At 48.3% G+C, this 27315-nt stretch overlaps 1 protein-coding gene across 3 annotated transcripts in view; it reads right to left on the bottom strand.

The window, feature by feature from the left end:
• The window catches only part of OPTN (optineurin), a 37672-nt gene extending 18608 nt beyond the window's left edge, over positions 1-19064 (bottom strand). Inside the window, exons 1-7 of one of the 3 annotated variants that reach the window (XM_023586909.3) lie at positions 18392-18556; positions 18033-18158; positions 13184-13354; positions 12345-12547; positions 7986-8162; positions 5156-5229; positions 3293-3427 (exon numbers count right to left, since the gene is read on the bottom strand). In XM_023586909.3, the coding sequence (XP_023442677.2) occupies positions 3293-3427; positions 5156-5229; positions 7986-8162; positions 12345-12547; positions 13184-13343 (749 nt within the window). In that variant the 5' untranslated portion in view covers positions 13344-13354; positions 18033-18158; positions 18392-18556. Of the gene's footprint in view, positions 1-3292; positions 3428-5155; positions 5230-7985; positions 8163-12344; positions 12548-13183; positions 13355-18032; positions 18159-18391; positions 18557-18860 lie in introns of those variants that run through there. The other 2 variants (XM_023586908.3, XM_012522624.3) reach the window with 2 other exon arrangements.
• Positions 19065-27315: the final 8251 nt, after the last annotated feature.

A 27315-nucleotide genomic window follows, 5' to 3' on the forward strand; every position in this document is an offset into this window, starting at 1 on the left:
AAATTTGAACTGCTTCAATTAGAAACGGCTTCTTCAAGCTCTATAATTTTGAGATTAATGAATCATTTATTATGTCTGGCCAGAGTTAATTACATCATAGCATATTTATGATTAAACGCTGCAATTACTAGAACCCTGAAACTACTGTTATAACTGTCCCCATATCTTATATTAATTTTAGCACTTCGAATTTCTGAAAAGTGCATTCACAAATAGAACTTCATTGACTTTACAACAACACTATAACGTAGATAAATTTTACCCCAGAGCCAGAATGATTATGCTTGCAAAAGCATTATGTTGCAGATGTACCTATATAAAGAGGTATATCTTTACCACACTGAAAATCAAGGGTATGTGTGAAAATACATATGATGAGGGACTATTTCCTAACTCATTCTATGCGGCCAGCATTACTCTGATACAAAAACCAGACAAACACATCACAATAAACAAAAACTACAGACCAGTATCCTTTATGAATATAGATGCAAAAATCCTCAATAAAATCCTAGCAAACTGAATCTAGCAATATACAAAAAGGATTATATACCAGGACCATGTGAAATTTATGCCAGGAACACAAGGTTGGTTTTAACATCTGAAAATCAGTTAGACTACACTGATAAAGATAAACTATATAGGGAAGTGGATTTGGCCCAACAGATAGGGCATTGGCCGACCACATGGGAGGTCCAAGGTTCAAATCCAGGGCCTCCGGACCCATGTCAGGATGAGCTGGCTCACGTGCAGTGCTGATGTGTGCAAGGAGTGCCATGCCGTGCCATGCAGGGGTGTACCCCACACAGGGGAGCCCCACGCACAAGAAGCATGCCCCATAAGGAGAGCCACTCAGCGTGAAAAAAAGTGCAGCCTGCCCAGGAGTGGTGCCACACACATGGAGAGCTGACACAGCAAGATGACACAAGATGAGACACAGATTCCGGGTGCCGCGGACAAGAATACAAGCGGACACAGAAGAACACACAGCGAATGGACACAGAGAGCAGACAACTGGGGGGAGGGGGGAAGGGAGAGGAAGGGGAGAGAAATAAAATTTAAAAAATGAATCTTTAAAAAAAAAAAAAGATAAATTATGTGATCATCTCAATAGACACAAAAAAGCTTTTGACAAAATCCAAAACTCTTTCATGACAGAAACTGCAACAAACTAGGAACAGAAGGGAACGTCCTCAATCTGATAAGGGGCATCTGAAAAAACCCACAGCCATCACCACTCTTAATGGTGAAAGACTGAATGCTTTCTCCCTAAGATCAGGAACCAGATGAGGATGTTGCTCCTGCCTCTACTATAGAAATGTGCTGGAGGGGCTACAGGGCAATCAGGCAAGAAAAGGAAATGAAAACATCCAGATTAGAAATGAAGAAGCAAAACTACCTCCATTTGCAGATGGCCTGATCTTGTATGTAGAAATTCCCAAGGAATCCACTGAAAAACTATTGGGGATAATAAATGAGTGCAGAAAATTGGTAGAATATAAGACCAATATACAAAAATCAATTGTATGTCTATATACTAGCAATCAACAACACAAAAATGAAATTAAGAAAACAATTCCATTTGAATGGCACCTAAAAGACAAATACTCTGGAATAAATCTAACAGAAGTCAAGAGTCACAGACTGAAACACTTAATGTAGTTGAAAGAAGTGAAAGAAGATCTGAATAAATGGAAAGACATCCCATGTTCATGGATCCTAATAAATCCCTAAGAAAATCCCAGCTGGTTTTTCTGCAGAGATTAAGTGATCCTAAAATTCATATGCAAAAAACAAAGGACCTAGAATAGCCAAAACAATTTTGAAAATGAAAAAAAGTTGAGGGCTTGCATTTCTTGAGTTCAAAATTACACACAAAATTAATAGTAATTAAGACAGTGTGGTACTGGCATTAGGATAGACATATAGATCAACAGGATAAAATTAAGGGCCTAGAACTTAACCTTTACATTTATGCTCAACTGACTTTCAACAAGGTGCCAGGTCATCCTTGTTGCACTGTGTTTCTAACAAATATTACTAGGACAACTGGATTTACTCACATAAAAGAATGAAGCTGGACCCCCAACCTCATACCGTATATCAAATGAGTGTATAAAAATGAACTCAAAATGGATCATAGACTTAATTTTAAGAGCTAAACTATAATATTCTCAGGAGAAAACAAATGAGTAAATCTTGTGACTGGGGTCAGGCAATGGTACCTTAGCTATGACACAGAAGCATACACATGGCAAAATAAAAAGATAATTGGACCAAAAGAACTTTTGTGCTACAAACAATATCATCAAGAAAGTGAAAAGAGAGCCCACAGAATGGGAAAAATACTTGTAAATCATATATCTGATAAAGAAACTTGTATTGAGAATTTATAATGAACTCATAATTCAATAAAAAAAAGCCAAAAAGCCCATTTTAAAAGAATGAGTAAAAGATCTGAATGGATATTTTGCCAAAGAAGATACACAAATGGCCTACATGAAAAGATGCTCAACAATATTAGCCATCAGGGAAATCAAATAAAAATCATATTAAGATACCACTTCATACCCACTTAAAAAAAAAGTGTTGGTGGGGATATGGAGAAAGTGGAACCCTCGGACCCTTTGCTGGTGGGAATGTACAGTGGTGCACCTGCTTTGGAAAGCAGTTTGACAGTTCCTCGGTATGTATCCTAGAGAACTGAAAACGTATGTCCACACAAAAACTTGTACATGAATGTTCACAGCAACATTACTTCTAATAGTCAAATAGTAGGAAAAAACCCAAACGTTCATCAACTGATGAGTAGATTAATACAAGATAGCGTATTCATATAATGGATTATTATTCACAGCTAACATCCCAACAAAAAGGAATGGAGAAGTACTGATAATTGTACAACATGGATGAACTTTGAAAACATTACGCTATGTGAAAGAAACCAGTGGACAAAAGATCACATATTGTACTGATTCCATTTATATGAAATATCCAGAATAGGTAAATAAGGAAACAGAAAGATTAATAGTTGTCAGGAGTTGGGAGGAGGGAGAGAGGAGTGCATGCTAAGGGGTACAGGGTTTCTTTTTGGGGGAGAAAATGTTCTAAAATTATACTGTGGTACCGGGTGTATTATAGTAATAGTTTAGAATACGTGACTATTTTTAAAGACACTGGAAAGTGCTCATTAAATAGGTGAATTGTACACTTTAAATGGTTATGTGAATTGCATCTCAGTAAAGCTGTTAAAAAAAACAGGTACATATATTTCAAGTTACCTATTTCATACCTTTCTTTGGCATCCTTGAGTGCAATTTCGAGTCTCTCCACTTTCTGGTTTCCTTCTCTGAGGCAAAGCAGGAGTTGGCTCACAGTTAAATCCTCAAATTCCAGACAATTTCTGGTACCTTCTGTAGGCCTGTTCCTATGTTGAGACAAAGTCACTTTCAGTATAAAGGTTAAAAGGTTCCCATCAGAAAATGAAAAGGTCAGAGCCTAAACCAGTGCAGCCAGGTAAGGAGGAGCTGCCTGGCAGGGGCTGCCTCACAGCACGCTCTCTCCAGCTGGCAGGTGCAGGCCGGGGGAGCTGGGGGAAGGAGGGGGTTCCAGGGAGGCCAGCCCAGCACCCCCTCACTGCCTCCCGACGGCCCGTGCCCGAGCCAGGCCACAGAGCCCAGGCAGGGGCAGACGCAGCCCCGTGGACAGAGCCAGCCTTGGGGAGGGCTGCAGTGACCAGAGCACACGAGGGCCCTCTGGCAACATGAGGGCCACTAACTGACCAAAGCCACCAAGCTACCGGGTGAGGAGAACACAGTCTTTCCCGGTTTTGGTTTCAGAGCATTAGAGCTGAGAAACATAGGCACTGCAGGCAGGCCACATATTTTTCAACATCTGATTAAACAAAGCAACATTTCAATGACAAGTCAACACAACCACGGCCTCCACAACAGTGACAAAGCACTCAGGGTGCCCGCAGTGACGCCGAGAGCACTCGCAGCCCGTGGTCTGTTCTAGCCCCACGGCCGCCAACCAGCCAGCAGCCCAGGCTCCCTGGCTCGAGGGATCCAGCTCCAAACGGAAAACCCAATCCCGGACTCCTTTTGATACTCATGGATGCTGTCGAGAAGCTGCTGTTTGCTAGAAATAGCAATGTGGGGCGAAAGAGGAAGTGGTTTTATGTGTGGATATAAATGAGGAGGAAGTGGCTTGAGCATTTCAAACAGGACTTATTCTCTTCTCCCACTTCCAGGCAAGTCTTTAGACTTTGAGAAATCATTTTAGGGACAAGATGAGGAATTTTTAACTAAAAAGAAAAAAACTTTCATTTATACCCATTGCCTTGTTTAATGAAAGGGTGTTATTTACTACTTATTTTCACCCCTATTATAAGGGCTTGGGAGTGGAATTGGGAAAAAGAACAAACACATACCATTTTCATGTTTGGTAAGTCCTTCTCTAAGCACATGCATCAAGCAAGAGAAAAAAGGTTTTACATGGCTAAGAGGAAAGCAATCCCTGAAGAAATTTTCAGATAACCCTGCCTTACGTGGACAAGCCCCGTCCCTCCACCCCCTCCCTCCTCGAAGCCCCTCCACTGTGTGAGCTGCCTGTTTCCTCACATCCAATGAGGCTCCACAGAGGAGTTATCTGGACACTTTCAGGAAGTGCCCACAGCGATCCCAGCAGCAGCAGCATTCCTTCTAGAGGATGACCCTGCATGCGGCACCTCGGCTTCTAACTGGGAATGACCAGGGAAGAGAGAATGAAAACATCTCCCTTATCCAGCTGGGTAGCCTGGTCCAGGCCGAGAGCACGAGCAAGCAAACTAGACACCTGCGGCTTCTGATGAAGAGCCAGCAGCCAGCGTCTTTCCATTTTTCCTTCTTTTTCACTTTTGCTTCCACCTCCCATTTGACGGAGATGAGACATCTCTATAGCAGAGTGGTGAACCTTAGGCAGCCTCAAAAGGCAGCAAGCACTGCTTTCTTTCTTGGCCAGTTTTGGCTCAACATCAAATAGCATCTGAACTTAACATACTTGAAAGGTCCTACTGTAAATTACTAAGAAGTGACTTTTCTAGAGCATCTTGTTTGACCTCTCGGTGAGGAGGTGAAAGGCACACTGCCCCATGCCCTTGTCTTTCTTCACATACGTGTCGAAGGAGCTGGTTCTTGTGGGCCCAGGACCGTTCTTGATTTCTTTTACTGCTCCGTACACTTCCCCTTCCTGTACAAGCAGAAAAGAGGGATTTAATACACTATGTATGCGAGGTGATTCTTTATCAAAAGAGAAGAAACAAAAGGTCAGGCATTTTGATGACACACGACCCAAGGAACTTACCGAACCCTTAGGGGTGACATTTCCAAATCCAGGCATTCAGATGGACTAGAAATGCCCTCTTTCCTCACTCCAACACCCTGCCAGGGTCATAAGAACCCTCGTGAGGGTGCCAAGGCCAGTCCCTCTCAGGGGGACCCTCACCGACACCGACTCCATGAACAACAAACCCCGCTCCTTGACAGTCCCTTCTTTCCCTAGGTGAAGGTCAGAAAAAGCCAGGGAAGCACCATGTGCCTTTCCAGTCAAGGCAGAAATGCAAATTGCGAGAACTTGCTGAGCCTCAGCTGAAAAGGGGATGGTTTTTCCTGTGGGTGCAGTGCGCAGAGCACTGACTTTTTCAAGGTGGCTCTTAGAAATTTTTGCACATGGAGGGGCACTTGGGAGCAGGAAGACTGGCCACATCACGGCTTCAAAGACACTTATGTTCCAGGGAGCTAGCGGGGAGATGCGTAAAGAAGGTGCGAAGACTATTTTAAGTAATTGTGATTGCAAAAATTCTTTCTAAATCCTGGGCAGTGTTTTCCAGCTCACCATAAGCAAATCAGAAAATACATGTTTAACTAACACTAGCTGTCCTCCTCTGAAGGGGACTACTATGCTTAAGCAAACACTCCGAAGGGAGGAGTCATAATTGGAAGTATCTGCTATGCTCTGTGAGTTTCCAAGGGTTTGATCAGTTATTTGCAGAGGGTTGCGGCTCGTTGTCAAACTGATGTTTTACTAATCTCTGCTCGCTAGCAGAAAGTACTCTGGCAAAGTGTGTCTTTCAGGTGGCACTTTAATTCTCTAGATTTTTATTAGGAAGTATGGATGGCATGCATCTCCTTGTTTTCTCTCTTCTCTCTTCTTCCTCTTCCTCCTCCTCCTTTTTATTTGTTGTGGTGAGGTGTATGCAACACAATATTTCCCATTTTAACCATTTCCATGTGTACAGTTCAGTGAGATTAGTTAACATTCACAATACTGTGCTACCATCACCACCGTCCACTACTCAAGCGCTTCCATCACCCTAAACAGAAACTCTGTTCTCACGAGGCAGGAACTTCCCGTTCCCCATCCTTGCCTCCTCCCCTGGTAACCTATAATCTGCTTTCTGTCTCTATGAATTTTCTTATTCCAGATATTTTAAACAAGTGAACTCATACAATATTTGTCCTTTGATATCTTCAAGGTTCATCTGTGTTGTAGAACTTCACTCCTTCTTTTTGCTGAATAACTGGATTAATATTCATCATATATACATAGCAGTTTTGTTCATCCATTTATCCGCTGACGGGCACTTGGCTGCTTCTCCCTTTTGGCTGTGGTGACCAATGCTGCTACGCATCCTGGGGCACAGGTGTCTGCCGAGCACCTGCTTTTGGTCCTTCTGGGTGTCTACCTAGGAGTCCCATTGCTGGTCATGTAGTAACTGCACATTTAACCTCCTGAGAACCTCCAAGTCTCCCACAGAGACTGCTACATTTTATGTTCCCATCAGCAAGGCACGAGGCTTCCAATTTTTCCAAATTCTCACCAAAACTTATTTTCCATTAAAAAAAAAAAAAGCCATCCCAGTGGGTATGAGGTGGTATCTCATTGTGGCTCTAGTTTGCATTTTTTCATGTGCTTATTGGCCATTCGTGTATCTTCTTTGGAGAAATCTTATTGGCCATTTGAGTCCTTGCCCCTTTTTAATTAGGTTGTCTTCTTGTTGATGTCATGGCTCTTATAGCCATGTCAAATCTATTAATCTTCAGTGCAGCAAATGGATCAGAAAGTAGATAAAGTCACATACTGACATTTCAGATACAACCAGTAGTTTCGCTGTTATTTCTGCAAGTTGCACCATCATCACCTACAAAGCACATTCCTTTTTTTCAGAGACACCACTTCTTTCTTTTCCTATGGAAGGCAAAGCTAAAATGATATTAATGAGGATTTTTATCCTCATATGTTTTTCTCCCTCTGGCCAATTACTTTTCAGTGGCTGTCTAAGAGCACTGCGTGTGTACCCAGACACAAAGAGGTGCTTCGCGCGCGCTTAGGAATGGCCAGCACGTGCCAGCCCTCTCCTCTAACTTCACACAGGGGCCACACACAAGTGCGCCTCACTCAGATCTCAGTGCCACTGAGCAGCTGCTGCGGGAAGGGGGGCCAAGCGCCTCTCACACGACAGAGAGAGCAGCTCGGACCTTCCTTTTCCCCATTTCTTATTTTAAAATACCATGGCTCTTCATAACACCTGAAAAGTCAGTTCTATTGTTTAAAAGTCGTTAGTTTATTGCATCTGATCACAATTCTGCTCACCTCAGTGAGCTGCTGAACAGAGCCTGGAGACCTGATCTGGAAAATGAACCAAAGAAAGTTTGCGTTTATATCTTTTAGGCAACCATAAGAATGTCCAAGTTGCCAGAACATATTGAAAAAATAAAGACTAACCCTTATGATATAAAAGGTAATCAACAGCTTCCCATTTCAGCTATGACAACATTTCTTGAGCATCATGTTATACTTTAAAAAGATGAGAGTCAGTTTATCTCGCCACACTATAATCTCCTCGCTGTTTGACTTCCTGTGTTAAAAAGAAACAGCAGTATTTCCCCTCTGCTGCCACAGGTCCAGGGCTGGCTTTGTAACCTGACTTTGTGCTTCGAACTTACAGCAAACCTGATTTCGACAAAGGAGTCCTCCCCGCCTGCGCCCAGCTTGAGTTGTAACTCAGACACGATGCCCAGCAGGTCGGCCTTCTCGGCCTGGAGGCGAGCCACCTGGGCCTTCAGCTGCTCCACCGCCTGCTCTGGTTCCGCCCGGGGAGCCGTGGAGTCGCCAGCGAGGTCCTGGAGAGGACGAGGAAACCACGGCAGATCAGCACACGGAGCGGAGGACCAGGCTAGCAACCTTGACTATCCCCCACACCCACCTGACAAGGCAGTGTCTCAACATCTTTTCCCCTAGGCTTTAGAATAGAAAATCCTGGGTTTGATTTGGCAATTTATTTGGATATAACAGTTAGACAGGAAATTATACATATTTTATTGTATTCAAATAATGGAAAGTTAAAACAACCTTAATACAAGAAAGGAAGGCTTCCTCAGACACTGGAATAATCTGGTACCATGAAACAATCAACCGGATTTGACAACAGTAGACTCGGAGTTACAGTGCAAAATTCCAGAAGACCGAAGGAGCCATCAGCCCCTCCTGACTTTCTCTCCCTGTGGACGCCTGCCCACCCCTGCTCCTGCATGTCATGCCTGCTCAGAAGCCAGACAGGACGCCGAGGACAGGACTGGGTCGGCAACGGCAAAGCGCGACAGAAGGGCCCACACCCTTCCAGCTGCTTCTGCAACAACCTCCACTGCTGTTTTAAGGTGGCTGAAAGTCAGTCAGGTGAGAAAAAAGAAAATCTGAAATTCATAGGCCCATATCAAAGCTCAAAAAATTAAATTTTAGCCTACATAAACTGATAGAGTAAGCACTGGTATTTCACGATGTCAAGTACACGCTGTGCTTAGCTGTACAGGCAACGTCCTGAGAGAAGGCTCCTGTTTCTACGTGGTGTTTTCACTAGTCAGGGCTCTGCTAATCCCTGAGGGAATGGCCCTCAGAAGACTCACTCAACAGCTCTGGGCATCAGTGTTCTTGGTTTAGAAAGAACCCGTGTGGTCTCTCTGGTTTCCTCCTGCTAAACCTCAGGCTCCTCTGACTCCCTTCTCAGGAAACCTTCACGGCCCTTCTGCGTGTGCTGCCATACTTTAGTCCCTTTTCCAAGGCAGAAATGTGTACACTGAGAGTCTGCTTTCAGAAAACTGCAATACGTTAGAAAACTGAAAACCACAAATACACATACAAGACTATTCTAATAATACGGTGCACTCTAACAAATATTTTAAGACCAGATTTTAAAGAAAAATTGTAATTACCTCCGGGAATTTATAGCATGATTAAATACCACCTTCAGAGTCTCCAAACTAGTGATTTAAAGAACTGTGAGTTGTTTTCTCTTTTCCCAGCCCCTGCTCTCCTTCTCAGAAAGGAGTGGCAAAGAGGTCCAAAGGCTTGTGATAGGAAACAACGTATCAGAAAGGCACGTGGGTGGACTACAAACCAGAGAGTCCATGCAATATTAAAAAGTGGTGCCACCAGGTGTTAGCTAGCGACATGGAAGCGCCCCTCTCTCTGTTGGGCTAAGGCTCTTCCTCTACCTGGAATATTCCTTCACGAGCCTCAGAGAACAACAACTCACAGTGAAATCAAAGAGCTGGATCTGCAAGGAAAGGTTAAAAGCCTTGGTCATCTCTCTTAGTTATTTTTCATACAAAAAACAAATGTAAAGGAATGAACACAATGTAAGGAAAGGTACTGCTTAGCCTAGAACTGGGGAACAAGCTGGTCAAGGCAAGACCCTGCCTTCTCAGGAATCTTCACATTTACCCTCTTGACCTCTCTCTGGACATTCTACAGAATGGATTTTTAGAAGGCACCTTGGGATAAGGGCAAGAAATAGTTTTAAACAAGGGCCTGAGGGCCAGGGGAGGACAGAATAGGTAAGGCCATGATGGTAGGCACTTTAATTTGGCCATAAAACGCCTTGCAAAATAATGCTTTAGCACTTGAATATCCCTTCGTTTTAGCACTGACACTTGTCCATTCCCTTAAGGGACCAGGACTTCCAGGGTGGCTCATCCCCTTTTGTGCCCATCCCAACTCTGTTACTTGTCAGTGTCTTTCACCGTTTTTGGGCAGTTACCTTTGTCTGTCCCTAACACACTGACCTCTCTTTGCTTCTGCTGTTTGCATGTTGTCGCTATCCCACTGTCCTGACAACACGCCTGGGTTAAGGGGGCCTCATGGACCCCCAGGAGAGCCTAACGACCTCCGCCCAGCAAACCTGCGCAGCTACAGGCCACAGAGCTCTCTGGAAATCACCACCAGGTGTCCCGCAGCGCTCCCACCAGCCTCGGCCTGTCCTCCCAGGGCCCACCCCCTCCCTGACCAGGCGTCCCGCAGCGCCCCCCCAGCCTCGGCCTGTCCTCCCAGGGCCCGCCTGCCCCCTGACCAGGCGTCCCGCAGCGCCCCCCCAGCCTCGGCCTGTCCTCCCAGGGCCCACCCCCTCCCTGACCAGGCGTCCCGCAGCGCCCCCCCAGCCTCGGCCTGTCCTCCCAGGGCCCGCCCGCTCCCTGACCAGGCGTCCCGCAGCACTCCCGCCAGCCTCGGCCTGTCCTCCCAGGGCCCACCCCCTCCCTGACCAGGCGTCCCGCAGCGCCCCCCCCAGCCTCGGCCTGTCCTCCCAGGGCCCACCCCCTCCCTGACCAGGTGTCCCGCAGCACTCCCAGCAGCCTCGGCCTGTCCTCCCAGGGCCCGCCCGCTCCCTGACCAGGTGTCCGTCAGTGCTCCCGCCAGCCTCGGCCTATCCTCCCAGGGCCCGCCCGCTCCCTGCCCTTGTGGCACAGACTGGAGAGGCGCTGGCAGCTGGGGGGATCCTCTGCGACTCAGCGCCGAGATCAGGCCCCGCGAGGGGAGCGGCAGGGAGGCCATGGCAGCTCTTCAAGCCGGGAGGGCCCGTAGGAAACCACCTCACCCACCTATGACAGGAAGACTCAGGTGGAGCTGGGAGCCGTGGGCCAGGCTGGGGGGGCAAAGCGTGGGGGAGAAAATCGGTGAGCAAGGTTTTCAGAGAGCGGTGGCGGGCTTCCCCCTATGCTCCCCACTTCTCTCCCGAGCCCTGCTGGGGCTGGCTTCCGTGGATCATGTGCACCGCAAGAAGCTGTCCGGGCTCTAGCTGCTGCCCTCAACTTCTTCCATTACTGCCATCTTTTAGGAAAACCTGCAGAATATCTCAAACAAACTGCTTCTGGAAGTTTCCTTCTTGGCCACACATGAAAGGTCCTGGCAGCTAACTGGCAGCTCATTTCCCCAGAGCCAAGGAAGGAAAACAATGTCAGATAATTTCTTCCACAGGAGAGAAAATTATTCGTATCTCCTAGGTCATTTTTGAGGTAGTCTACGTCAAAAATATTTAGATAATGAGAGATTTCCCCCAAAGAAATTGATATTCTTTGAAATGTAAGACAAATTAAAGTATCAAAAGTGATCAATTTTATCAACTACAAAATGCTTCCAATACAAATTAAAAATGATTAAAGCCGAATGTGTTGTTTCATGAACTCCTGTTCATGAGATCACAGGTCTCAATTGTACTATTTTTGTAAACAACCTTTCTTGCTTTAGGTTATTCCCTTTCCCATTTTAATTCTTTGTTTCCATTCTTTACCCCACCCAGAAATTAGGTTCAAGGTAAGATCTCGGGAAAACCATCGGTGTCAGGGGTGAGCCCCCTGGAGGCAATGCAGTGCTCTGTCTTTCAAACGGCGGCTAGTCCTCGGTCCACCTCAGGGAACGATCACAGCAAGCCCTGGAGCAGGCAGGGACTTCGGATGTGTTCTGACTTATTCTGTCACTAACCTCTCCTTTTGACATGCACCTTGGTGTGAGCACACCTTGTAGGCTCTTTGGGTCAACAAAAATGGGTCTATTTCCCTCTTTATCAGAGGCCACCCACAGCCTCCTATTGCAAAGTGACATTGGCCAAACCATTTTGCAAAAGGAACATGTACAGTGAACGATCTCTATTTCGGACTGAGGGGAAGGACAAGGTTAATGAGTAAAATTATGAGTCATAGATTTTAAAAAAATATATCATCTTGTATCAGTCAAAAATTAAAAGCTAACCATTGGACACTTCTGGGCAGAGATCCTTTTGTATCTTCCATAATGAAGAGAAAGCACTGACTGATAATTTTAACATTCTTTCGACTATAATTCATATGATTAAAGCTTTACAAATGTCTTTCTACCAAGAGAGATTACACATGACCCTTTAATTACAGTCAGTCTATTCAGCAAAAACACTTCCTCTAAGACCAGTCTATCTGAGTTATAAAAGGTTTTGATCTAGAAGATGAGACAAGTAAGATTCTACCACAAATAACAAAATCACAACTCATCGGTTTGCTCACCTCAAATGACCTTTCTGTTTTCCCTCGTAGTTTTTCGAGTTCTTGTTTCAATTTTTCATTTTCATGACTCAAGGCCAGTAAGTGTTCCTTGGCTTCCTTGCTCTGTATCTCAAAGAACTGGCGTTCTTCCTTCTGCTTCTCTCTCCAGGCCGAAAGCTCCTCGAACCGCTCCTTCATGGCTTGGTTATTTAGTTTCATGGCTTCTGTATGCGGTCAGAGGGAGGGAGTCACGCGCCAGCTGAGTAGACTTAATTTGAGGACTCACCCTCCCCTTGGACCACTTCACCACGTGGCCCTGACCCTGGAGGGGCCGTGCCTGGCCCGGGCCCAAGGCTCAGGGAGAAAGGACTGCAGCAGGGTGAGTGGTTCTGGCCCCCAGACAGCACAGGCAGCTAATGGCAGCCCTGATCCTCCAACATCCCCAGAAAACACACCTGCCTTGGGCGCTGCCCATAGCACGAAGACCATGACTAGTTAGGGGGCTGGAGGAGGCCCTGTCAGGCCTCAGTTTGAATGCTGGTCCTGCCAGAAGCCCTACTGGAGAAATTAGAATGCTTTCTCTAATCTTCAAGTCTAACTCTGTAATGATAAGAGTAGCCTGTCCTCTTCTTTTTAAAAGGCTAAATGTCAATATGTTATCTCCCACGGATACAGAGAATACTTTTTACTCTCATCTGTAACAAAAAGGAAACACACCAAAAACTAAATCTTGTGTTCCTTCCACCCCAGGGAACAGAGAGCGAGAAGGGGGCTCACCTACAGTCCATAAGCTTTTCACCAAGGGGTTCCTTTCAGAAGGGCCCAGGGCGAGAGAGGAACACAGGCCAGTGGCCGCTTACCCTTCAGCTGATGGTTCTCTGTAAGGAGCTCTTTCATCTGCTGCAGCAGCTCTTCCGGGGTGTGCAGTCTGGGCTGAGCCAGACTGGGGGGTCCATTTTCTGTGCTTTTTCTGGGGCTGTCCTCCTTTTCAGTCAGGCAGCTGCGTGGTTGGTGGGACATGGCAGCAGTTCCTATGGGAAAGCCACAAACTGATTCTTCCTTTTAAGCAAAAAAGGTATACCCCAGCTTCAGGGGAATATGTGTGAAAGCATGCATGTGTACACGTGTATATGTGAGTGGGTGTATAAACTGAGGGGCCAGGGAAATGCAGGCAGATGAGAAGGGGATATTGAGATTATCGGGAATCCTAATATGAGGAATTCAAGAGGGTTTCTTGTAATACAGACCATATATATTATATACTCTACATTATATGCTGTATATCACTGTAGACATGGGTGAAGAGTCAATAAATCAACTTTCCCATGCAAATATTTAAGTTCAAATATTTATATTTTGGATGAATTGTATGGTATGTGAATTTTATCTCAAAAATTTGTTAAAAACATAATATTTCTATTGGATCTATTGGTTCAGAAGCTCTGCAAAATCACATTTTTAAAGCTTACTATATGTGGATTCCAATACTCACTAAATCCCTACCAGAAAGCTATCTGACTGGTATGGAAACCAAGTTCATGGGTTTCTAGCTTCCCCAAGGCCACTTAATGAGTGGCCCAGCCAGGTGTCAAGGGTGACTCTGAAGTTCAACCTCGTAATACAATACAGGCACCACTGAATACTTAGGCTTCAACATTACAAGATTTTTCATAGCACACTAAAAAGACCAGTAACAAACAGGTATTCAGCAACTGTGCACCCTGTATAACTGTGATCAGGAAGAACGTACCCTCACCACGGAAGGTGGGACGAAGGAGCTGCCGGGAAGTACACACCCAGTTTCCAATGGGCAGCCACTGCCCCCACACCCTCAGTTCTGCACGATTATCAATTATAGTCTGCATGGACCCTTTGAATTGCAGGGCAATTAAGCGTTAAATTCATCACTAGAAAAAGGAAGCAAATGACACACATTCTCTCTGAGATGTAACTGTGTAAGAACTGCTCTCTTTGTGTCTGTATTTTAAAGTAAAACCAAACACACCGAATGAAGTGCAATGCTTCTTTCCAATTCCACCAGGTGGCAAAACCTTGGGCACTCTGGAGGCCCTCTGGATTTGAGAGCCAGATGACCTGCTTGCTTTATAGGTCAGACAGGATTTGAGGGAACTGGTGACAGTGCCACTTTCAACAAGGGACAGCAAGCCTGTAGCGCTTCTCCCTTAAGCTAGTACAAAGTGACGCATTGTCATGAAGCTATTTAATGAGAACTTCAATGCCATGAAGTGAAAAGAACAATAAAGCATATTATTCCATTTTGAACCTTTTGTATGTATCTAAGTTTTACATATCTTGATTCATTTAGAAAAGATGCATACTGTTGAAGTGTTCTCTCTCTTAACATAAGGTGACTAGAATAAACTGCTCCGTCCCCCCCATAAAATAATTTGGATAAACAGCCAGTTTGGTCTTCCATAATATTCTTTTTGCATAGAATGATCTAGGGGCTAACATTTCATAAAAATAGGGTTGTAATGAATAACTGTTCTACCTATTTTGCAGAAGAATCCTAAACGTCTATGGAATTGATAAGAAAATCCTTCTAATATGTATCATTTACCCATCAACATTAAATTTGCTCAGTCAATGATTTTCCTGCAATTTGCAAAGGCCATGAAAACATTTAACAGATGTAGAAAAAAAAAATGTAAGCAGCTATCTAGAGGTGTGCTTGGTTTCATTTTATTATACACAAATTTCTCCTTAGTTGTTTTTCAGAGAGAGAGAAGGAGATTGATTTTGCCTTTAAATTATTCAGTTTTCCTCCTTGACCTTCCTTACAAAGCCTTTGGGTATAATCACAATAAAGTTAAATCTAGTTCTAGATGTGATATCTGTACCTCTAACTCTTTCAGGTTGCCTAGATTTAGACAAGGGCACAAGGGAACAAAAGCAGGTTGTACCAGGAAGATAGTAGAACACTGGTGCCACCACCCAGGTATGTGCCCTTGGGCAGTTAGCTGACTCTGACTGGTACTGACTCATCCAGATCAAGTCGATAATCATAGGTGCTTTCAGCTGACTCGGTGGAAAGTGTTCTTTAGCATCCAGCAAGCTCACAGTCCAATCCCACCCTCCAACACACACACAAACACTCAGTTGCCTCATGGACATGCTACCCTTTCTGACTATCCTAATTAGTGACCTTTTTGTTAGCCAATATTGTTAGGAAAAATCATTTTGTAATTCAAAGTCACAGTAAATAAGCAGTTAGCATATATGCCATTGTAAGAATGCAAATACTCACTACTAGAAATTTTACAAATAACTGAACTGATTTTTGATGATTTCATGATTTCAGAATATCATGGGGACATCCTTATGAGTTATCATCACATAGTGCACATGTGAAATATCTATTGGTAGAATGTCAGACAGAGAAAGCTTACTCTGAAGTTTTTAACATCGCTTTAGCTACTTTCAGTTGGCCACACAGATACATTATAAACCCTTGCACATATTTTCAAAGGTTACAGAAACTGGAACTAAGCCATTTATTCCAAGCTTCTGTCTAATAGCAAACATTCTCATAATGATCCAACTAGTCCAGATCTGAAGGGTGTGATTCCCCAGCAAAGGTGATATTTAACTATGGAAGGGTCAATAAATTTAGCACTGAGTTTGCTGAGTTTTCACTAATAAGAAAGAGAGCTACCTGGTGGGGTGAAGATCAAATGGGAATATTCCTAGATTTTATCCCCAGATCTGAATTCCTGATAATATAGATTCTCACTCTGAATTCCAGAGGTTGAGTAATTACAGCAATGGCTTGACCTTGTAGGCATGGACTTAAATCTCACTCCTGAGTTGACCTTAGAGATGATCCAGCCCAAATTATGCAATGCAAGAACGTCGTGTCTGCTTTCCAGGGCAGACGGTCAGCTAGGGCAGGCCTGAGTAACTCAAAGGCAGACAACATTAGCCATGACCTCAGCTGGCCACTGCCCACGCCATTAAAGGATGGCTGTGCTCGCCACAGAGTCACCATGTACCAAACACACCTCTGCCTTTTACTGACTCCACCTACTGGACATGGGACCAGAAAGCAAAGCACGGAAGAGGCCCAGGTCCTGACCCCAGGGTGGCTTATTCTTCAAATATGCTCGACGAGGTATTCACAGGTTCCACCCCAATAGGGATAGTTAGTTTTAAACTGTGAAAACCTGTTTATTGGTCAGAAACAGAGGTCAGCTCCTGGCAAATTCTGGCTTGGGTTCACAGAGGTGTGTGTAGGGGTGGGGGGCTCTCAGATAAGATTTTAGGACTGCATCGACTATACCCACCACCCTGGAAAGAGAACATGAAGAAGTTACCCTACTGATGGGGTGAAAGAAGACTTACTCTCATATACCAGAAATGGCATTCTGATTTAGTATTTATTAATACACAGAAAATGATGATGGCAGCTTAGTTTTCCTTTGGGGACCACATCTGTCCCACTTAAAAGCAGGAACATGGGAACAATGCCTGATTCTTCCCACTCCCTTTCCCCCCAAGTTTAAGGGAGGTCCACCTCTGCAATGTTTCTGAAACCCACTGCTTCCTCTCCGTCCCTGCGCCTGAGCTCAGGCCCTTCTTCTCCCGTGTGCCCTACAGCAATGTGGGCACTCCATGAGGGACTGGAGCTTTACCAATTTCCTTCACTGCTGCACCCCCAGCACCTAGGGTGCTACTTGGCACAGCATTTGCTGAAAGAATTTCAACAGCCCCCTACACGGTCTGATTCTCCCCTTCCCACTCCATCTCTCTGCTGTGGTTTCTTTGCTCAAAAACCTTCCCCCACAAGACAGTTCCAGAACCCCACAAGACAAACGCGGCCCTTGATTTCGGCCCGACGTGCCCACGGGCATCATCTCCTGCCAACATCCCACTCGTCCCTGGGCACAGCAGAGGGCCCACAGTTGCCTGCACTCCTTTGTCTTGGTGCCCTTGTCCCTGTTCTGCCCTCTGCCCTGAATGCCCGGCCCCTCTCTGGCCCTGGCAGCTTCCACTCGACAGCTCAATGTCCAAGTCAAATATGATTTCCTGGGTAAAAGTAACTGTTCCTTTCTCTGTGCACCAAACAGCACTTTGCGTTCACCAACCTTGCACTTTCTGCAATGCACCGTGATGAGCCTATGTCTGTCTGTCTTCCCATCAAACTGGAAGTCAAGGTCTCCATGTTATTCTACCAGAAACTGGCTACAGCAGGCTTTTACTGAATGCTTGCCGAGATGAAATAAATACAGTACGGCACGATATTGAGTCTAACAACTGTTCAACACTCACTACTGTGGAGGTGACAAACCCAGCGTGCTAGTACTATTATGAGTTTTTCTACCGTTTTATGTCATTCATTTCCAGATTTTTAAACTCACGTTTTAAAACATTTTTAAAATTATAACTGTTTTTCTTTACATCACTAAGAAGGTATAAGGACATCATTTCATAACCCGTATTCTATTATACAATCCTTACATACCTGTCAAAGTGAAAACAATGAAAACTTTTAAAACAATTTTTCTTTCTGAAAGAAAGATTTTATTAAAAAAAAAAAAGAGTTGAATTTCTTCCTTTTCTGATAGATTTTGGATTTTCTATTCCATAAATTCAGGAGAACCTATCAAATATTCTATGGCTATAAAATCCAGAGAATGTGGGGCTTGGATGGGTAGAAGGTGCATTCTGTGCACTTTCGCGCCCACTTGCCTCTACTTAAGGAAGGGCGGGTCCCCGAGAGGTAATACAGCGACCAGGTCCTGTCAAGAATAGTTTCTGTTTCTTTGGGGACGAGGGGAAGGACGTTCGGTTAGACTCAGCAGCATAATATGCAACCTGAAATTCAGTTAGAAAACAACACGCTGTTACTGCTTACAGTGTTGCACACAATATATGAAGGACCACTAACATCGTCCCGCTGGGAAAAGAGGTGACAGGGTCACCCCAGCAGGATCAAAATCACCCCCTGTCCTCTCTCTACGGGTCACGTTTAAACGTCCCTTGCCTCGTCCATTTCCGGGCAGTTCCCGGCCTTGGCTCTGCTCCCAGGGCTCCCCAGCCCCGTGCACCTGGGGTCTCCTGCGGGGCGGTCTTGGGCCGTGCGCCCGGCCGGCTCCCCCTGCGTCCATCCCGGCCGCCCGGCGGGGCCCGGGGCGGGGCGAGCAGGCGCTGGGTTTCGTTTCCTCCTGGCAGACCTGCCGCTGCCTCCTCGAAGCCCACACGCGCGCGGGCACACGCACACGAACGGCACCGCGCGCGCACCCCCAGGGCACGGCCCGCCCGCCCCGGGGCGCAGCGCCCGGCCAGGCGCCTCGGCCGCGCCGTCACCCCAGGAGGGCGCACTCCCGGCGCCGCGCGCGGCCAACGGCCCCCGAGCCCGCCCCGGAGCCCCGCCGCCCGCAGGGCCCGCGGCGCCCGCGGGACGGGGACTGGGAGCCGCCCCCGCCCCTGGCCAGGGGCCCTGCGGCAGCGGCCGCGCCCGCCGCACCCCCACGCCCCGCCCCGCCCGGTCGGCCCCGGCCCCGCGTCCCGGCTCACCTGCCGCCGCGCGCCGGCCTCCGCGGGGCTACGGCTTCTTCGGCATGGGGCCCGCGGGGGAGGGCTGCGGACCCGGATGCAGACGCCGACGGGGGTCGGACCGGCAGCCGGGATCCGGCTCGCGGGCGGCGGACGTGCGGCCTCGCAACCTGCCCGCGGCTCAGCTGACTGCGGGCCGGCCCCGCCCCCTCAGCCCCAGCCTCCGCCCGGGGCCCGCCCTACGCCCCCCTGAGACCCCAGACTCCGCCCAGGGCCCGCCCCTCCACTCAGCTGACGGCGGGCCGGCCCCGCCCCTCGGGCCTGCCACAGGCCCCGCCCCCTCAGCCCCAGCCTCCGCCCGGGGCCCGCCCTACGCCCCCCTGAGACCCCAGACTCCGCCCAGGGCCCGCCCCTCCACTCAGCTGACGGCGGGCCGGCCCCGCCCCTCGGGCCTTGCCACAGGCCCCGCCCCCGAGGCCCCAGCCTCCGCCCGGGGCCCCCCCTATGCCCCCCTGAGACCCCAGACTCCGCCCAGGGCCCGCCCCTCCACTCGGCTGACGGCGGGCCGGCCCCGCCCCTCGGGCCTGCCACAGGCCCCGCCCCTGAGGCCCCAGCCTCCGCCCGGGGCCCGCCCTATGCCCACCCTTGAGCGGCTCCGCCCACGGCCCATCCCTCCACTCAGCGGACGGCGGGCCGGCCCCGCCCCTCGGGCCTGCCACAGGCCCCGCCCCCGAGGCCCCAGCCTCCGCCCGGGGCCCCGCCCTATGCCCCCCTGAGACCCCAGACTCCGCCCAGGGCCCGCCCCTCCACCCAGCTGACGGCGAGCAGGCCCCACCGCTCCAAGGGCGAGTTCCAGCGCGCAGCTGACTGCCGGCATACCCTGCCCCGACTCCCCAAGGTCCCGCCCAACCGCGCCGCTGAGGAACTGCAGACCCTGCCCCGCCGCTCAGCTGACGGTGGGCAGGCCCCGCCCCCTCATGCCCCGCCCCCGTCCCTCCGCCCCGCTGAAGGTCAACAGGCCCGCTCTCAAACCCCGCCCCTTCGCCCCGCTGACTGAGGGCAGGCCCCGCCCCCCCAAGGCCGCGTCCCGCCGCGCAGCTGACGGCCGGCGGGCCCTGCCCCGCCTCCCCTAGGTCTCGCCCCACCGCGCAACTGACGGCGCAGACCCTAATTCCCCTCTCCAAGGGACTGTGCCACCGCGCAGTGACAGGCGGCCCCGCCCCTCACCGCCCAGCCCGGAACGTCTCTGACCCGGCCCCGCCACGGGCTCCGCCCCGTCACGGGCCACCTCCCGGCCCCCTGCCCTCCGCGGTCTCCGCCCCTCCAAGGCCCCGCCCCGTCCCCGCCCACCGGCCCCGCCCCCGCGGCCCTGGCCCCGCCTCCCGGCGTCCGGCCTCCGTCTTCCGGCGTCCGCGCCCGGCGGCTCGCGCAGGGCCGTCGCAGGGCCGCGCGTGTTTGCAGCGGCCGCGACCGACGTCGTTGATTGAAATAATTGAGTTAGTCGTAGGAAGCATCCGGCGCCGGTGGTCCCTGGTTTCCCCGCGGGTCCCATAGGAGCCCGCAGAGCTCTGCGCCCGATTCCGCCCTGAAAACCCACCCTTAGTCAAAACAACAAACCTGCAGGTGCTTCTTGGGCCCTCGTTCCCAGGGAACACCTGGTGCGCCAGGTGCCCCGGCGGTGGGTGGGGTGCGCTCCGACCTCCGTCCCTCCGGGGGCCATTCGCCGGCGCTGCGGGACGTGCTCGTCCCCTGTTCTGGAAGGGGGGGGGGGATGCGCCAGATTGGGTGCAGGGCCGCGAGGGGGCAAAAGGCCTCAAGGGGACGCAGGGCCGTGAGAGGGCTCTGTACCCCCTGGTGTCACCTGTGAGGATTCAGACCCCCGTCTAGACGCAGGCCGAGTCTCCCAAAGGCCGCCCCTGAGGCTAACCCCCAGGGCAGGGAGGGCCAGCGGTCAGTCACTGCCCCCAGGCCCCGTTGCCAGGCCCTAAGCTTGGTGTGAAGCAGGGGCTTGGGATGAGGCCAGGGGGGACCACGTGTGGACCCAAATGAGGAAGTTGTTTTGTTTGGTTGTTTTGTTTTTTAAGTCAGTGCAGTGCAGAACTGGCTTAGGAAAATGAGAGAGATAAAAATGGAATAAAATCTTTGAACGTTTGCTTTAGCTGTTGGGGTAATGCAGGCAGAGGAGACTGTCCCAGTTGTCCCCTGGGAACTGTGGAGAAGGCCCTTCTCTAGGCCTCTTAGGGGGACACCTGGGGTGGGTCCCTTCCTAGGGGTCTCCCTTCCACTCTTTTAAACCATGGCATGGCCCGATCGAGTGAGCATCAGGGAAGAGGACACCCACGGCACTGCTGCAGGTTTGGGGGGGGGGGTGGATGGGTGGGAGGGAAGGGGAAAATAGTCCAGGTAGCTTTTTACTGGCTCCTGGCTCCTCAAGAGGGGCCCCCGAAGTGTTGACCCCCACACACACCACTTCTTAACTATATGACCTTCGGTTATATTTGCTATCAATTTAATCAGACTTATCATGACCTGAATCTGAAACTTCCTAGTCAGTATAATTATTCTCACTTTCAGAAACTTCAAATCCCTCATCTGCTAGTCTCTAAAGGCACTAGACGGGGTGGATATAGGTAATAGCCTTCCCTCTAAGTGGAGGGATATTTTCCCACAAAGTTCACTGATACAGAGTCCACCCAGCCCCCGTCCCCCCTTTCCTGATATGCCCTCCAACTATTGCCTTCTCAGAGTGATCCTTAAGGGATCCTAAGTTGGGGTTATTTCCCAGGATTCAGATGGTGTTGTTGGGTATTATCATCCGGGTCGCATACTGGTCCTTTTACTCGAGTGTAGGGTGTCCTGCCTCTTTCTGCTGTCTGGCCTGCAGTTTCAGTTGTCAACAAAACTTGATCGAGTCCTTCCCAGGTTGGCCGAAGTTTGGGCTCCTTCCACAACTTGATTAGGACCCAACTGCCAGTTCGGTGTTGATGGACAGTGAATTCAAGAGGTGGGGTCTGGGCCAGCAAATCATAATGCCTGAGGGATGACAAAGTAGAGGACAAAGCCAGTATTTAATTCTTAAGGAAGAGATCCTTTAACTCTGAAGAAGGGAGGGAAGGAAGGCAAGCCAAAAAGCATTTTGTAAGGGGAGAATCCCAGTTCTAATCCTCAACAGGGCACTTACTCCAGGGTGACTTTGTTTCTAAAACCAATGTAGAAAGATGCTTCTTTAAAGTTTGATGCATTCTCTCCACTCTCCCTGAAGACAGCAAGTGCCGAGGTGTATGGAAGTTCCATGTAACACCCAGGCTTCGTATAATATTCTGGGGTACACGGAAGGTAAAGTGGCTACCTTTGCCTGAGTCTATATTTTCCATTAACCCATAACAAGGATAATTTGAAAGTTTCTGATGCCATAGCTGAGGCCAGAGTACATGCCTCCACCCATCCTGTCAGATGATCTATAATAACCAGAACATACTTTCGCCGACCCATTGGGGCCATTTCAATGTAATCATCCTGAATGCTCTGGAGTGGCCTGAGGCCCAGCTCCCATCCCCCTTATTCTTGCTTCCTTAAGACTTTTTTGTTGATCTTTTGGCAAATTATACATTGTTCACTTATTTGTTTAGCTACAGTATAAAGGCCCACATATCCAAAATACTTAAGAACCAGATCACACATGGCTTGTTCCCCACACATGGTGTAAGACTGCTAATACCTCTCTCATCACTTGTTTATACAACATTTGCCTGCCATCCAGGAGGAGCCACCTCCCTTGATCATCTAGGGTTGCTCCTAACTCTCCAGCTCTTTCACCTCCTTTTCAGAGAATGTGGGGACCCCGAACTCTTTGGGAATGGAGGGTACCAGGATCATCACCTTCAAAGGGGAACTAAGGGAGGCTTCCCCAGCCTCTTCATCTGCTAACCTAGTGCCCTTTGCTTCAAATGTATGACCTTTCTGGTGTCCATTTACACGCACCACTGATGTTTCTCTGGTTAAGAGTAGATTGGCCAAAACTTGTTTTATAAATCCCCCGCAGACTAGCCCTTTTCCTTTGCTAGTAATCAATCCCCTCTCTTCCCAAATTTTTCCAAAAGCATAGACTCCCAAAGACACACTGAGAGTCGGTGTAGAACTGTACCATCCTTTTCCTCTAATAATTTGAGAGCTTGCTTTAATGCATACAGGTCACAAGTTTGAGCTGACCAGTCATTGGGCAATGGGCCAGCTTCTTTCACCTCACAAATCAGTCCATCCGCAATTGCGTAGCCATTGTGCTCCTTCCTTCTAGGACCCTAGAAGACCCGTTCATGAACAGCTTTTCTCCCGAGTGCAGGGGAAGGTCCCTGAGGTCAGATGCGACTCGACTTTGATACTCAGTCAGTGCTAAACAGTCATGCTCAGGAGCCTCCATTTGGTCAGGTCCCTTCCAAAGGCAGGACGCCGGTTTAGGCTGTGGTCTGTTGTCAATACCAAGTCATTTTTTTCCCCATTAGGATAGCCTCATACCTCAGAATTTGGGAATCAGTTAACCACCTTCCCGCTTTCTGAGACAAAATTGTTCCGACCTGATGAGGGGTGCTAACGACCAAGGCTCCTCTAAGAGTCAGCTTCCTGCTCTCTTCTTCCAGGAGAGTGGTGGCCACAATAGCTTGAATGCATCCAGGCCATCCCCTGGAGACAGGATCCAAAATCTTGGAAAGGAAGGCTACAGATTTCCTTTGACCTCTCCAGATTTGGGTCAGAAACTCCCATGCTGTCCCTCTATCTACTGGAACACTCTCCAGATTTGGGTCAGAAACTCCCATGCTGTCCCTCTATCTACTGGAACACTCTCCAGATTTGGGTCAGAAACTCCCATGCTGTCCCTCTATCTACTGGCACACGCAGGAGGAAAGGCTTCTTGAGGGAAGAGAGGGCCAGAACAGGAGTTGCACAAGCTTGTTTAAGCCCCTCTAGAACCTCTATCTCCCCCTGAGAACCGACACCTTCATTCTTAAAGGGATGCTGAAAGACAATGGTCATTCTTTTGTAAATGCTTCCCGCTGGTTAGGGGCTGTGGGCCTTACCTGACAAGGTGTAAAACCCTCCTGCTATCCTATCATGATTGGAGGAAGATGACTATGGCACCCTGGGTGAAACTGGATGAAATCCCTGTATGGCTAACAAGATAGAAGAAATAAACTTAATTAGAATATTGAGGATATAGGGTATCATTGAAAGGATACTGGGCCACAAAAATAGAAAAGGCCAGGTTCCTAAATCCTGCATCTTCTCAGAGTTAATGGGCTTTTGTTTTGCAGGTTTTCATCAGAAATTGGTTTCCAGGTCCTAGGTGAGGAAAGGTTACCCATAGACTATTTTGAAGGGGTTAAACTGAAGTGGATCCCAGCCACCTTGTTTGCTGTTTCCTTCCTGGTGGGAAAATGCTTAGCCCTGGCAGGATGGCATGTGGGTTTGCCAGTCCTCCCCAGGATATGAGTGGGACAGGTTTTAGAATAAGGGCTAGGAGGGAGACTTGGATTAAGCATGTATATTAACTACTTAGAAAATGAAGTTTATCAGGACCTTTTAACACGTTCAATATCCCTCTGCATATGATCTAGAAAAGATATCACCATAATCATCAAGTATATATCTAGAATAGGCGAGAGATAGGTACAGTACTTAATACCAATCAATGCACTAATAAATGCATAAGTTTCTTTTTGCATTGCAATTAATAGATCTAAGCTCCAGGTTTGCAACACCATACAAGTTGTCTCTACATGGGAGCAGGGCATAATGCCAATTATGTTTAAGTTTTACTCACAGCACTCTGGCACTGCTCCGCTTAGCCTGTCCTTCACACAGCCAGCGTGCTGCAGCACCGTTGACCCTAGAGAGAAGCTAGGATGGTAGGCTCCAGGATTCCACTGAAGGCCTTGTGCGTAACGCCCTTCAGCACCATGGAGTTTTTACTTCTGCATCTTCACCATGATGGCATTAATTAACAAGTATTTTCAGCAATATAGATGCCCGATGGAATCAAGATTACCTTCCTTTACCACCATTTTAATATGCAGATTGAGGTGGCCTCTGACAGTTTTTCCTGTTATGAAACTATTTTCTTATTAAAATCAGTTCAGTTTCTGTTTAATAATGACTTACTGGAATTAGCCATTCAAATATTTCAGTTTAAACATTGCTTCCACAAACTTCTTATAACTATCCATAACCACATCAACAATAGTTGCTTCATCTCAAGACAAATTCCACCTTCACAAAACACATTCCCTTACTTAATGCTGCCTTCTACAATACCTTCTACAACTTGCCGTATGCATTCAAGTTTTGTCCTACATACTTCCATTTTATGAAAACCAGCTATCTTATCTTAGGAAAAAACACATTCCTTTAAACAAATATCCAATTTTAGTCAGCACTCCCACAAACTTTTTACACCTTTCTATATCTACTTAAGTCTCATATCCCTCATTCTATTCTATGAAAAAAGAATAAACTGTTCATCTCAATTTAGGCATTTCAAAGATTTCCATACTTTATTTTTAATATAAGTGCTTTTTTGATTATTAGCCATTTGAATAGAGCCCTTTTAAGGATTTTCATTGTCAATTTAATATTACTACCTGGAGGTATTAAAACATACACTGAACAAACAGAAAAACACAAAAAGAATTATGAAAACAAGGTTGGTACAGAGCCAATCCTCATCTGCCCCAAATTTTGGCCAGAATACATCGAGCGGTCATTTCCTTTCCCCTGGTCTGATCATTATCGGTCCAATGTTCCAACATTCTCCTAAAGTCTATCCAGAGGAATGTCCCTGGGGGATCTTACAGATACCCCTTCCCCGGTTGACCGACTGCCTCTGTTCCCCAGTCTGAGTCTTGTCTGGGCTTCTTTCAACCCCAGACATGTCAGAATTTCCCCACCACCAAGGCAACACTTAAGTCCCTTTTCTTACGTTCACCTGTGCACAGGGTTACCTGGTCAGCGAGAGGCAGGTTTTCCCTTCCCTTTTCTCGTCCACAATTGGCAGATCTAATCATCTGGTCTTGGGTCCTTCCAGCTGTCAAAGGCGGGCCCCCAATGGTGGAGTCCAAGAACGCTCAATCAGCGGGGTGTGCCTTCCCCTCCTCCACCCCGGGGGTCCCCTTCAGAAGCTTTGGATCCCAAACAAGCCCCCAAAGTTGTTAGAAAGAAAGCTGTACCTGTAAGAAACAAAAGCTCACCCGACTGTGGAGGAGAAAATTTTATTAACGGTCTAGCGAGAACGGGCGCACGACCTAGATAAAATGGCTGCACACCAAACAACAAGAAACAATGACGTTTATACCCTAAACCTAACACGCAGTTCCTCCCTTGTTCCCCACTGATTGGGTACTTCAGGGGTTACAGCCTATCCGAGAGGTCTAACTAACTGATGCAGTTCCCGCTCTAAGTCCTCGTTCCCACATTCCCCACATTCCCGCAGGCTGGGCAGGCTCTGCCTGGCTTTTACTCCTGGCACCGCTTTCACTCCTGGTGCACGTTTCAAATTTGCTGTGGCTTTCACTATCACCCCACCCTCACTTCTCGCCATTGGTCCCCCTCGCTTTGGCTCCGCTCTTGCTTTGGTGCTGCTTTTCAAATTCTTGGCATGCTGAAGCTGCTAGAACCCCTTTTCCTCCCTCCTCCAACGGGCTCTGGCTTCCCCTTTGTGTAAAAACTAAACTTAACCCTTTCCTATAGGGATTTAGTGGGACGCTCCTGTGTTGCCCCCTGCCCCTTAATCCCTTTCTTTGGAGGAGGTAGCCAGTTCCTTTGTGCTTCCTACGTCCAGGTCATGTGCAAGATTCTAAGCTACAGTTCTGGAAAGACACATCTTTCTTTCTGTCTTTTGAGAATGCTGCTCTTACTAAATGCATAGTCCCAGGTGTCCTGGAGGCAGAAGGAGAGAGCTGGGGTGGGGTGGGGCTTTCACAGCAGTTGGAGGGAGAAGTGACTCACCCAAAAGGGGCGAGGGGTAGGGGGCTGGTGGTCTCGAGAGCATTGAGGACTCTGGCCTCTGTCCCTGCAGCCAGCGCCAGGACGGATGGCGCGCTCTGGGGCCAAGTGGCTGTGGGATACACCTGGGAGGCCAGGCCTTGGGCATCTGGCTCCACGGCTTTGGCAGAACAAAGCACCAGCCTTCTTGGGTCCCTTAGGCTAGCTCCTGAAGCTGCCAGCAGTGAATCTAACAGGCTGGAAGATGAAGGGCCCTGACTGCAGGGGTGCCGAAGCTGTCCTGGCTATTCGAATGGCCCCGCAGGAGGAGAGTCATGATGCCTTGGGATGACTTTCCCTGCGCTCCGGAAGTCCAGGGGCGGGTTTAAAGACAAGGAAGTGGGGAAACGGACTTTGGCCCAGTAGTTAGGGCGTCCGTCTACCACAGGGAGGTCCGCGGTTCAAGCCCCGGGCCTCCCTGACCCGTGTGGAGCTGGCCCATGCG

This window comes from Dasypus novemcinctus, chromosome 20, assembly GCF_030445035.2.
Source record: "Dasypus novemcinctus isolate mDasNov1 chromosome 20, mDasNov1.1.hap2, whole genome shotgun sequence".
NCBI lineage: Eukaryota > Metazoa > Chordata > Mammalia > Cingulata > Dasypodidae > Dasypus > Dasypus novemcinctus.